The following is a 14,020-nucleotide window of genomic DNA, read 5'->3' on the forward strand; positions in this document are numbered from 1 at the left end:
CTAAATAAATGAAAATATAAATAGTTAAGGCACAATAAATTAAATTTGTGAATTTGGCAAAGTTGCCATACCATGGCCTGCTTTCACTTTGTTCTCGTGTTTGCCGTAACACGGCAATATCTGGGATAATGGATATGGTTAATGACGAATACGGAACTGGTAGGTGAAAGCACTAGAAAAAAGCACTTGGGGGAAAACTAATTTATGGACCTGCATTTAATCATACTTGCAGAAATGTCATAATACACAGCATGATGATGATGCCAGCAGTGAAATTTAAGAAAATTAGGCGTGGGCAGTAACTAATGCCACATTAGGAGAATTCCAGAATGTTACAAAAAATATAAAATCAGCATAGAAAAGGCAAAGTCCTGTTTTAAGTGCATAGCGAAGGCAGTCCCAAAAGCAAGGGAGCTTCTTTCTGGGCACTACAGCTCTTCCACATGTATTGTGGCTCATGAATGGCATGCCACAATGTTTCATAAGTTGTTTACCTTTTCAGGCATGCAAAGGTAATTGCATTAACTGGCCAGTGTGGGTGCATCTATACTGCCCATAGGTTGGTACCTCTGGATTTAATAGTGTGATGTAAAGCAGAGGGCCTGAATGAAAAACCTCGATAAAAAACTTGACTGTGGGAAACATGTGAGTGAGCTGTTTGTTATGGTCAGTGATAAAGAATGCAATGTTCTGAAGCAATTCATGGGCTTGAATCACAGTAAAGTGTGCGCTGCGCAAGCTCCATGGGAACTGAGGAAGGAAAAATTAAATAAGCAAGGACATAGCACGAAGGTCATCCAGCCTGCATGGATTTCCTTGCGCCCGAGTGTAACGGATGCCTGGTCGTCACGTGTGGCAATGTGGCATGCTTCCATGGCTTCCTTGGTCTCCTTTTTATAAGGGCAAGACAAGCTGTGTGCATTTGGCAAACAGGAAACGTATGGCCCTTTGCCGTCCCATTCGTGGTTTGTGATATTGCCTTTTTGCATTGCTTCTGTTGCTTTCTCTAAAAATTCCATCTGGTAACAAATGGGACGGGCATTGAAGCAATGTAGTTACACAGCCACCGCAGAGACTCAGTCAGGCCGGACAAGCGGCACCACCGCAGTGTGCACATGTCTGAATATTTTTGAATAGATGTGACGGGGGTTCCATTCCGCCCAGTGCCAGCTTTTCTTTCTTGTCGTTGAGGAGCAGCACGTACCCAAGTGGGTGGCAACATGTTTCATGTCACATACCCAAGTTGGTCCCTTACATCAAGTGATGAACCCATTGGGTTACCCAGTGAATCAAGTTGGTGGGAAAGACACTAGACGAGGACAAGCAGATTGTTGTGCCGTAGGGATGCGGAGAACATTAGCAACCAGTTTATTGTGCAGCAAGAACGGAAGTACAAGTGGCCAGAAGAGGCAGCAATCGCGGTCAGGTCACCGGGTAGCTTGACTTGCTGATGTCACATACATCACATTTCCGCCCTCTTAATTTGTGGGGAGCTACCGTTATACAAAACTAAGATGGCGTCATTCATTCATTCTTCATTCATTCTTTATTATTAGAACATAAAATATACAATCTGAGTAATTTGTCAGCCCGCCAAAGCAAAGTTGCTTTTGGGCGGGACAGGGCAGTGCTTTGGCCTGAATGACACAGTTTTGTGCTTCAATCAAGGAAACAATAGGGAAAAAGTATGTACAGCAGGAAGATAAAAAGAAATGTCCATATATAGATACACATTTTCTTTATGTACCAAAAACCCGTAGTCTGCGAAAGCATCGATGCTTTTATGCGGACCAGTGTATAGTTTCTCTCAGCAAAGCATAGTACATGTTTTCTTTCGCTTTTCCCCATTCCTCCTTTTCCGTTATCCTCAAACGCTCGACTAATTTCCAATTGTTGTTCCTGCACAAGCAATAACGTAAGCAATTGCATACTTCAGCAAAAAAAAAAAAAAAATATTGTGTGTACAGCACGACCATCCATTCCATCATATGTAGCAGTTAGATGTAGTGGTGAAATGTTTTGAAACAAAAACAGACACGAATATAAACACAAAGAACACAATATCCTAGTCCATTTTATACAATAGTTAGCGAAATGATATTGTAAAAAAACTCCCATCCCATCGATTTCTCTTATTATTCCCAGTCGTTTGCCAGAACTGTGTGGTGTATGAAATTTTTTATTTTCTGGAGTGACGATACGTTGGTGACTTGTGGTATTTTGTTAAAGTAGAACGGTACATAAAATGCCCTCGTTCTTTTACCATAGTTCGTGAACGCTTTAGCCCGAACGAATGTCTCAATCTTGCGCAAATTCCGAGTTTTTACGTTTTTTGTTTTAAATGTTTCATCAAAATAATGCTTCGTAAGTACTACCGAAAGAAAAAGTTGTTTAATATCAAATATCCCATGTTCTGCCATGAGCTCGCTGTGGCCAACAGCGCTGCTGTTTGTTCCGTATGTTATGTTATGCGTTATTTTCTGTATTACTCTATTTAACACGCTTAGCCTATATGGCGAGGCCAGTCCGTATATCGTGATGCCATATCTTAATACAGTTTCACCCAGAGCCTTATAGGTGAGTTTTCTTAAGCGAAGATCACATACAGATCTGATTTTGTAAATAACTGCGCATACTGTTCGGAGTCTTTTAGCTACATATTGTATGTGATTGACAAATGAGAAGGATTCATCGAAAATAATGCCAAGGTACTTTATTTTGGTAGCATACGGCATACTTTGGCAGGAGCATCGATTGCAGTGCTCACTATGCAAGTATAGGTGTTCGGTCAGTTCCACTTTCTTGTACGGGCTGTGGAAGCAGATTAACTGTGTTTTTTCTTTGTTAACAAATATATAGTTGTTCTCAAACCATGTCATTATTTTGCATATATCTTCTTGTATTAAAGTAACACTTTCAATAAAATTTTCATGGGGCAGTATTAAAGCAGTATCATCCGCAAATTGGTATAACTTTGAGTGTAACGACAGATGGGCCGATTCACATACAAATTATTCACATAAATTATTCACATCATTCACATACAAATTAAAGAGCAGTGGGCCTAGCACGGATCCTTTTGGGACTCCATGCTTTATGTGAATTAAGTTGCTCTCTGTATTTTGAATTCGAACAACCTGATGTCGATTTTTGAAGTAGTCTTTTAAAACCTCTAGGAATGGTCCGCGGAATCCCATTTGAGCTAATTTTCCAAGTAGTACTTCGTGATCCAACGTATCGAAGGCTTTTTTAAGATCTAAGAAAAGCCCAATTACCGTCTTATTTTTATCTATTTCACTATTCACTATGTCTGCAAAGTCTTCTAGTAATGTGATTGTGCTTTTCTTGCGACGAAAACCATATTGTGAGCTAGACAACAGATCGAATTTTTCACAAAAGGAAACCATTTTTTTGTGAATAAGCTTTTCCAGAACACACGACAATGCTGGCAAGATTGCTATAGGTCTATAGTTCTCGCACTGTTGCCTTCTCCCGTTCTTGTAAATTGGTCTAATCAAGGATACTTTCATTGCGTTAGGAATTAGGCCCGTCCGAAATACTTTTGAATAAATATATAGTAGTACACTTTTTAAACAAGTAAAGTTAAACAGTATCTCACGAAATCTAATCCCATCATATCCTGGCATTCTAGTAATGTTAAATGATCTTATTACATCCCAAAGGTCAAGATCAGTTACCTCACTCAAGTATGCAGAGCTGATATTTGTCTTAATTGCTATGTTGTATGCCACCCTAGGGGAATTTTCTCGAAGTTTGATAACAGTATTTGCAAAGCAGTTATTAAATTCGTTTGCTACTTCATCCATTTGTCGTCTTCGAAAATTCTTGCTTATGACTTCGTCTATGCTGCTCTTTGTTTGTCTGCCCGTTAGTGAATTTACTACGTTCCACGACTTTCTCAAGTTAAATTCACACTCATTCAGCTTGTTACTATAGTATTTATTCCTTGCTAGCCTTATTGTAGCCGTTAGTTTATTTCTTGTTTGCCTGAATTCTTCTCTCAGCTGTGCGTCTGATTGATTGGCCTTACTTCGGCGCCACAGCTTTTCTTTGACGTAACTTAACTCTTTAATTTCATTGGTGATCCATGGCTTTTCTACTTTCCTTTTTTTTATAGTAATTACCTTTCGACATTTATCATAAAATGATTTCAATGTGACAATCAGTTTATCGTAAGCATGTAAATGGTTTAGTGTTAATAAGGTATCCCAATTAAATTCTTTAATTAATCTATCCATCTTCTGATTATCGAAGATATCAAACTTATGTTTAGTTTCTCCACGTAACTTGGTTATGTCATCACAAAACATTGTGAGAGCAATAAAGTAATGGTCAGCAACCTTTTCTTTCACGATACTTGTTACTGGTTGCATGCTTGAAACACGCGTTAGTATATGGTCTATACATGACGTCGTAAGTTTGTGACCCAAAAATTCTTCTCGCGTAAATCCTGTAATGTTGTTTTCTAATCCATAACTTGAAATGAGAGTCAAATAATCACTGACATATTTTTTCGTAGTAGAGTAAGTATCTATGTTGAGGTCACCTACAAGAATTATGTTGTCTCGTTTCTCTAGTGTCGTTAAAAGATGCTGTAATTCCCCCAAAAAAGTGCCTATATTTTTATCTGGTGGCCTGTAGATCGCGCAGATTATAAATGATGCATGTGCACTTTCGATTGATAACAGTAGTACCTCTGCCTCGTTGATTGTTATGGACCGTCTTTCGCCTAGCCAATTGTTTCTGACGTATACTATAACGCCGCCTCCTCTTCTGTCGTGGCGGCATACAGCAAATTGTTCAAAATCGTTCATTTGATATAATTTAACATTGAGGTCATCTACGTTCACTTCAGTCAGAATAATCACATCTAATGCATTTTTGTATGGCTCTAAATAAAGCTCTAATAAGTCCCAATTTTTATGTATGCTTCTGATGTTAATATGGATCAGGTCAAGGCATGGAGCTTTTTCTTCCTCGCAGGTGTATCTCTGTCGATAAGTGACCCAGTCTTTAATTGAGCTGGATTCTACTTCCATGTCTATGTCATTTTGGCTATACTCGCTTCATTTTCAATTCTGATAACTCCGGCTCCTTCTTGTTTTCGCGCAAATACTTTCCCGTTCTTCACCCACACGAACTTGTACGCTTTTTCTTTGGCGGCATTCTTTGCCATCCACAACAACTTCTTCACATATGACGTTAGGTTTTCATTTATGAAGATTTTATCCGACTTTATTTAGCTGAAGCCTTTTGGCTAGCCATGTATCTCTGATTGATCTGTTCGAGAATCTGACCAGTATAGGCGGAGTCACCCCTGCCCGAACTCTAATTCTGTGAATGGCCTCTAGCTGCCCATCCATTGGCCTAGTCAGACCGAATTTGTCAGCACAATTGTTCAACACATCTCTAAGGTTTTCATTGTTTGACTGGGGTATTCCGTGGATTTCAATGTTACTTCTCCGGGAGTACTCTTCTAAACTTTCAATCGTTAGCTTCATCTGTGCGACCTCATCTGCCAGACTGTCTGATTTAGTACCTAAGTTCACGGTTGTTGTCTGCAGAGTTTTAATGTCTTCCTTTTGCGCTTCGATCGCCTTCAACAGCGAGTCATATTGTGAAGACATATGTTCAAGTGAGCTCTCCATTCCTACAATTTTTTTGTGTTGTTCTTCCAATTTAAACAGTGTGTCATTATGTTTCAGCATTTGCGTTTCGGCGGTTCTTTCCAATTTTCCTAGGCGATCTAACACATTGCTGAGCTTCGACGACAGTGATTCAATTGAAGCCATGACGTCGTTCAGTGAAGGCTCTTTCGTCGCTCCCTTATCATTATCGTTCTTTTGCTGGTCATGCGGCGTCTTGCGAGTCCGAGTGTCGGCCGTTTTGCAAGTCTGACACGTCCACAATTCTACGTCAGCATTGCTCATGCTTTTGTAGGCAGTTTTAGTTACTCCTGCGCATTTGCCGATATGGTAGTTATTGCGGCATAGACCACATGTAATTCCATCGGAGGAAAGAGCCTTCATGCACACGAGACAATCAGAGTTTTCCATTTCACTCGTGTCAACAAAATCAAAGAACGAACCAAAGTGCAAACAAAGCAAAAGCAAGCAAAAGTGAGCAAAAGTGCAGTCCAGCAACGCCCCTTTGATTAAAAAAGCAAAGAGAAACAAAAATTAGAGTTCATACCTAAAAAAGAGACAGAGCGTTTCTTTCTGTCAGCGCCGTTCAAGGGCCCCGCTGGACTGCAACGATGCGATGATCCGCTTCCCCTTTAAAGCATGTCCAGGTTGTCACTTGCTCATTCGCTGCCGATAATGACGTCATCCGGTCTCGATGATCAGTGCATCTTCTTGCCGTGTCGCATCTCGTTCCCATGCAGGGCCGACGGTTGCCTAAAAAAGAGACAGAGCGTTTCTTTCTGTCAGCGCCGTTCAAGGGCCCCGCTGGACTGCAACGATGCGATGATCCGCTTCCCCTTGAAAGCATGTAGGGTCCAGGTTGTCACTTGCTCATTCGCTGCCGATAATGACGTCATCCGGTCTCGATGATCAGTGCATCTTCTTGCCGTGTCGCATCTCGTTCCCATGCAGGGCCGACGGTTGCCTAAAAAAGAGACAGAGCGTTTCTTTCTGTCAGCGCCGTTCAAGGGCCCTGCTGGGCTGCAACGATGCGATGATCCGCTTCCCCTTTAAAGCATGTAGGGTCCAGGTTGTCACTTGCTCATTCGCTGCCGATAATGACGTCATCCGGTCTCGATGATCAGTGCATCTTCTTGCCGTGTCGCATCTCGTTCCCATGCAGGGCCGACGGTTGCCTAAAAAAGAGACAGAGCGTTTCTTTCTGTCAGCGCCGTTCAAGGGCCCCGCTGGACTGCTGGACTGTCGTCGATTGTGTGTGGGATATCTTTGTATAGGTGGCGCAGCCTCCGAAGCTACGTGCACTGCAGTTGTGGTCTCCGCAGCAGGTGTGTCTGACAACTCCCCGAACGTGTCTTCGCCCTTGGAGACATCAGGGGCGGTATTCTCTAAGAGTCTACCTAGTGGACATTTTGGCAGCCGCTGATTCGCTGCTGCTTGACGTGCAGGAAGGAGACTGGCTGGCACCTTCCTGCACGTCAAGCAGCAGCGAATCAGCGGCTGCCGAAATGGACAGTCCACTAGGTAGACTCTTAGAGAATACCACCCCAGCTGTGCCCAGCAGATCTTGGTGACAATGCCACACTGCGAAGCCCCATGGCATGTGCACCTTGATGGCAGAAGAAACGGGTCCTTTCTGCCGTACCACAGTACCCGGAAGCCATCTCGGTGGTCCCCCGTTAATTTCGAACAAGGACATTATCTCCCACAGAAAACATTTGAGCCGTGTCGGTTGGACTGAATAAATTGCTCGTGCTGTACTAGTTCTTTTACTGCCAGTTTGAGAATGTCGAATTTGGAACAAAGACGATGGCCGAACTTTGAGTTGGCCGGCGTTTTCTTTGTAGTAGCATAAGGGGAGTTACGATAAGCTAGTAAGAAATTGTGAAGGTTGGCCTGCAAAAAGATGGCGAGTTGAGCTAGTTGGTTGACGTCCATATTTGACTTGGATTGAAGCGCACTGTAGACACGGACACAGAAAGGAAGTAGACAGTACAGCGCTTGACTATCAACCGATTTTTTATTAGACAGAAAAACATTTATAACGATGTTACAATATTTTCGCGTATGCGCAATAAAGTTAGATGTGACATTCATTTAGCGTGGTAGCTTGGGTGTGTTGGTGATTCATTGGAAAAAACACAGCGCTGTGTGCGTGTCGCTCTCTCGTGTCCGTGTCTTTCTTGTGCTGTGTTTTTCCGGTGACATTCATGACAGGAGCGCCAAGACTTTGACCCCTCAAAAGACTATCGCAATTGTTGTCTGTCCAGATACGCATGTTTCCCATGTTTGATTCTTTCTTTAGTGCCGTCTTTAGGGACTGAACAAAACTTTCTGCCAAGCCATTCGAACTTGACTGGTAAGGCGCTGTTGTGACTTTATGTGCGCCTATCGCATGGACAAATGTCTTGAACTCTGCTGACGTAAATTGTGGCCCGTTGTCAGATATGATTGTTGTCAGGTAACGGAAGCAGCAAACAATTTCGTGAAGATGATCAATAGTTACCTTGCTAGTTGTGTTCTTCATCATGCAGACTTCTGGCCAATTAGAATGAGCGTCAACTGCAACTAAGAATATGGTCTGCTGGAAGGGCCCTGCAATGTCAACGTTTTCCAAGGAGTTGTTGGCCACCGGTGGAAACGGGAGGGGCACTACTCTGTTCCTGGCAAGGTTTGCATTCTCTCACGTGAGATGAGCGTCATTCAAAGGCCACCAAACGTAGCCGCGGGCAAATTCCTTGGACCAAGATGATTGTTGTGAAGTTCTTGTAGAACCAGGGACCTCAGCATTGACAGTGCCACTACACGCATTCCCTAAAGCTTTGATGCGTGGTCAGCTGTGTCCGCCTGTACGGCTGGAGCTCCATCTCGTCCACAAAGTTAGGCCACCCCGACAAAATGGCCAGGGCAAAAAAGAGTCGGCCTCGACATTTTTGTTTGCCAGTCGAAACTTTAAGGGGTACCTATAGGCAGACAGCGTAACAGAATAACGTTCAAGTCGTGCTGCTGCCAAGGTTGGTATGCCAGACTTTGACCCCAAGATAGTTTGCAGTGGTTTATGATCTGTTATCAGCGTGAAAGAGTGTCTGTAAAGATAGTAGTGAAACTTCTTAATGGCAAAGATGATTTATGGTGCCTAGATCTTTCCCAATCTTGGCTATATTTCTGTTCTGCATTGGACAATGTCCTAGAAGTGTAAGCAACAGGACGACTGCTGCCACCAGGAATAATGTGCGAAAGCACGGTGCCTACCATTTAATGTGATGTGTCGCAAGCCATTTGAAGGGGACTTTATGCGCCATAGCGGACCGGGACCTCCATTGACGCCAGTGCATCATTGATGTCATCAAAGGACCATTGGTATACACTTGTCCGCATCCATGCCTGGTCGTCACGCAGTAGCTTGTACAGGGGATGGGCCAGCGTGGCCAGCTGAGGCAGGAATTTACTGTAGTAGTTTACAGCTCCAAGCAAAGAAATAATGTGCTGCTTGTTCTCTGGTGCTGGCACAGCTACAATGTCTTTTCCATTGTGGGATGTATGCCATCTGCACTTAGTTTGTGCCCCAATAAGGTCGACTCCTTCTTGAAGAAGGAAGTGCATTTGTCACCCTTGATTTGTGCCCTCCTGTTACTTGGAACTGCTTCTAAGTTCTGAAGGTGCTCCATCCTAGTCTTTCCTGTCACTAGGATATTGTCCAAATAACATGCAACACCTTTGAGATTCTTGAGCATTATGTCCTTGACACATTGAACAATACCAGGAGCTGAGGACGCACTGAAAGGCAGCCGATTTACTTTCGTGCATTGATCGCCAGAAGACGATGCGCCGATTCCGCAAGCACGACTTGTTGATAGACCTTGTTTAAGTCAATTTTAGAGAGTCCTTTGAAAATTTCTTCGACACTCAGCAAAGGATAGCAATCGGTGTCTAGCATAGGGTTCACAGTTGTCTTGTAGTCGCCACAGAGGCGGATGTTTCTATCTTTCTTTACAACCAGCACCACCGGTGTTGCGTACTCGCAAGTGGCTAGTGGTATAATGACGTCCATTGACTGCATTTTGTCAAGCTCTTTTTCAACGGCAGAAACAAGTGCGAAAGGCACACTTGACACCTCCAAGAACTTTGGATGAGCATCATTTTTGAGAAAGAGCTCTGCCTTAATACATTCAAGTTCTTTGAAAAGATCACTGAACTTGCTCACCTTGTTTCAGTATCAGTCGGCTCTCGTGCTGAGGAGCGCTTGTTGCAGGAAAACACTGTCGGCCCAGAAGTCCTGCTCAGCCACATACACAAAACTTTGCCCATTGCGCTCAACGACCACTTAAGCCACTCCTGCTGGTTCGACCAGTGTGTAGGTGCGGAGGCGCAAGTTTGTCGCTCACAGCTTCAAAGAAGGAAATAACTGTTGCTGTTGCCTTAGAGAAATCGCAGATACTGCTGCCCCCGTATCCATGTCAAGCAACATCTTGTTTATCAAGAGACGTACAGTTATGTCATCTTTTTTGGAACATGTGGTACCGTTTAATGTCACTTCTGCTTCACTGGCAAGAACTTTCATGTTCCGCATTCTTATGTGCAATGACCTTGCATTCTTATCAGCTTGACAATTGTGCTGAATATGTCCTTTCTTGCTACTGCCAAAACACGTCAGTGATGCATTCATGCAGTTTTTACACGTGTGCTTAAAAGAGCCAGTGCCACACCGCAAACAGATTTTTGATGCTTTGTTTTCGCTGCAATCTTTAACTGCAACTGCTTTCTGCCATTGGTTTTACGTAGTTGCACGATGTGCGTCAGAGAAGTTTGTTCAACTATGCACTTCTGCAGCGCTTTTAGTTGCAGCATCCATCGCTAAAGCTTTTCAACAGTTTTTTTAAATGTTAACTTTTAATCTTCTGCAAACAAAACTGACTGAATATCTTGGCTTCGTAATGCACAAACTAATTTGTCCCTCAGCGCTTTGTCTAAAAAATCCGCAAAGTCACACAAACTCGAGAAGGAATTCAGTTCTGCTACAAATTCAGCAATTGATTTACTCTCATGCTGAGACCGCCGATAGAACTTGGCTCTCTCACCAATTACTGAAGGCTTCGGTGCCAAATGGTTGCCAAGCAATTTCCTTAGGTCATTGTAAGACTTGCTTGATCTGGAGAGGTAAGTGGTTTGAGGAGGGCATACGTCTTTGGATGTACTATGAGGCTCAGGAACGCATGAACCTTGTCCTCCTCTGGTACTTTGTTGAAGTGGTGAAACAATTTCGACCGCTCATCGTAGGAAGCCCAGTCGCTTGATAAGTCATCAAAAGGCTCCATGTGGCCAAATTGTTCCACCACTTGCGTCACTGGATCAGCCATCTATGCTGTTCTGGTAGCTCGCAATCTTGCAGTGACAGCACCAGGAACACGAACCAGACAAGAACTTTTCTTCCGTTATACCAGCGCTGCTGTAGGTTCGAATCATCCTCGTCGCCAGTTGTGTCGTAGGGATCCGGAGACAGACGTAGAACATTAGCAGCCAGTTTATTGCCACATTGTGCAGCAAGAACGGAAGTACAAATGCAGCGGGCCAGGAGAGAAAACATGCCAGCCTTATAAGCAGTTGCGGCCGAGTCACATGACTACCTGGAAGCTTGACTTGCTGATGATATATGATAGCACCACAGCATGTGGTGCTATCATATATGTGACACAGACATCCTAAAGAATGCTAACCAAATGCAAAGCCAGAGGGGACACATGTGCTCAATAATTTGCTTTTGGGGGCATACCTTTGGACACATTCTGCAGTGCCTTGTGAGTGAACATCACTTACAGTCGGTACGTTGCCTCATGTTAGCACTGGAATATATTGTTGGCAATGTATGCGTTATAGCTAGAATGCATGCAGGGAAATGGGCAGTTGACACTACAAGTGTGCAATGTGCAAACTGATAGTGTGCCAGGGTTGCAACCAGCTTATGTGCTTGCAGCAATGGCTGCCCATCGTCCGAGGAACTGTTCTGGAAGCTGGACGCACTGCAGTGTTTCATCCGAGACTTGCACTGGCCCGACGAGGTGTTTGCCAAGCACCTCGAGCAGCGGCTCAAGCTCATGGCCTGTGATATGGTGGAGTCTTGCGTCACTAGGTGAGTCTCATGATAGAGGTCAGTGCACTTTTTGATGACAGTGCTTATCTTGAACTCGCAAGAAAAACACCTACGAGTTCTGTATAGGGCACAATTCGAATTAGACAACATAAAAGCACTTACCATTTGTAACAACACTTTATTGATGAAGTGGGCTACGTTTGGTTTACTGTGGTATGAAATAGTCTTGAATCTTCTGCTTTATATCTTCGTTACCTGGAATGTTACTTTGAGACATACGTTGCATAGCCTTTAGGCTTGGCGCAGTTACGCCCAGTGTGTTAAAATATTTCCTCGTTGTCCAAGTGCTCGTGGTGGCATTAGGCATTTCGTCAATCACGGCCTCCACCATGTGTCCACAGAACCAATTGTAGAAGCTGGGTAAGCTGTATGATTGCATCATGAAAACCACATTTCTCTGTTCAGGATGCAGCCAATTGTAGTGAGTGGCATCCTCTTGCTGTGTACATGCTAACCAGTTTTGCACATCATACTTTTCTTCAAGACCAGTGGAGGACTGTGTGGATTCACACTGGCCTGTGTGCTAGCCTTCTTTTGTCTGCCATGTCAAGTTATTTACCAAAACACTCATCTTGCTTGTGGTCTAGATTTCTGTCAACATCACCTACTGTGTGGACAAATTACGAGCTTAGCAACCACTTTCATAGCATAATCAAGTGCAATACAGATTGTGCGTACATACTAAACACAGGTGAGTAGATGCAGGCATCTTCTCTTAGTGATTCTTGCTTTTTCCTACTATCCTAGAAAAGGAAGTAGCTGAGACACCTTCAAGCTGCATAATAAGCTTACAGGTAATCATTGCTTTTGACAATCAGCCACTGCATTTGTACAGTCTGCAATAGGATGTCTAGCGACCTGGTAAACCTGGAAAAGTCATGGAATTGTCAGGTAATTTTTCATTTTATTGAGTGAAGTCATGGAAAATGACTGATTAAACTGCCCTAGTTGCAAATTTATGTAGTTTTGTTCCCCACAAAGCTATTAGACTCTTTCCAGCACTGCAAGTCAGCTTTTCTGGACACTTTTCGATTGCCATAATGATGATAAATTGATTCGTAAATTACTTGCAGCATTGGCTTCTGGCCTGCTTAATCCTTGCGTGCACTTGCAAGAATCTTCTAACATTTGTTTCTATGCAGGGCGTGCCACATGTGAAGCATCTTGTATGTTGCAGCAAAAGATAGTAGAAGGGGCACGTAGAGTACATGCTGATGAACCAAAGGCTCGCCACGGAGCAGTATGAGTTGATGGGCTAGTTGATTCGACATACTAAGGACAAAAGAAATGCCGCTGAACTGAGTTTTGTTGATGACCAACCAACATATATAATAAATGAACATATACAAAGAACAACATCAAAAACACAAAGATAAGCAATGACATCTCGGGATTATTATTGTCTATTATAGCGCGTGGTCTGATTAACTTATTTATAACTGTGCAGAAATTGAACTTCTGTATCCAAAAGTGTACAGTTGTCTTAGAACTTTATCATCATGTCTGCACAGCGCAAACGACGAGGACAGAAGAAAGAACGCAACACGGGCGCTGACTTAAACTAAGCTTTATTTACGAAACCACCAGAACTACATACTTTAGACATGAGCAAAAAGTAATACAGTTAAACCTGCTTATAACGAACCTCCATATAACGAAATTCTGGATATAACGAAGGTTTTCTATTCCCCGTCGTTACTCTATAGAACCACATGTATTTGAGACCTCTACGTGACGAAGTGGCAGCGGGAGACCTCCTCGAAATAACGAATTTTTTCTGCCGACAACTTAGAGATTTCATCCCAAATTTTGTCATTTTTGCGCGAGCAGCTACTGAAAGCACCTTCTCCGCCGGGACGGAATGCGAAGCGAGTGCACGTGTGCGTGCGTGCGAGTGTGTGCGAGGTGGGCCTGCATCCCTCGACCCAGCGATCTTGCCGCCGCGGCCGTGACCTTTCCCCCTCCCTTCATTCAAACCTGATCCTGCCGCTTGCTGCAGCTGGCCTAGCCCGCCCAAGCCGGCACTCTCCTTTTCCAGTTGATGTTGCCGATGCGCTGGCAGACGCTGTGACACATCACACTCGATGAGCGCGGACATGTGCTGTCAAACGCTGTCAAACACTGGCGTGTGGAAACGCCGCTGCAGAAGTGAGCGAAGTGACCTTCGTGCTGTTGTCTATCGCTTCAACGCAAACTGAGCACCGAGAAC

At 43.6% G+C, this 14,020-nt stretch overlaps 1 protein-coding gene across 1 annotated transcript in view; it reads left to right on the plus strand.

Moving 5' to 3' along the window:
- The window catches only part of LOC119431026 (calcium-dependent secretion activator-like), a 629,635-nt gene that overhangs the window by 464,908 nt on the left and 150,707 nt on the right, over positions 1-14,020 (plus strand). Inside the window, exon 23 of the mRNA XM_049657435.1 lies at positions 11,635-11,790. Within this exon, the coding sequence (XP_049513392.1) occupies positions 11,635-11,790 (156 nt within the window). The remainder of the gene's footprint in view (positions 1-11,634; positions 11,791-14,020) is intronic.

Source organism: Dermacentor silvarum, chromosome 10, assembly GCF_013339745.2.
Source record: "Dermacentor silvarum isolate Dsil-2018 chromosome 10, BIME_Dsil_1.4, whole genome shotgun sequence".
Classification (NCBI taxonomy): Eukaryota; Metazoa; Arthropoda; class Arachnida; order Ixodida; family Ixodidae; genus Dermacentor; species Dermacentor silvarum.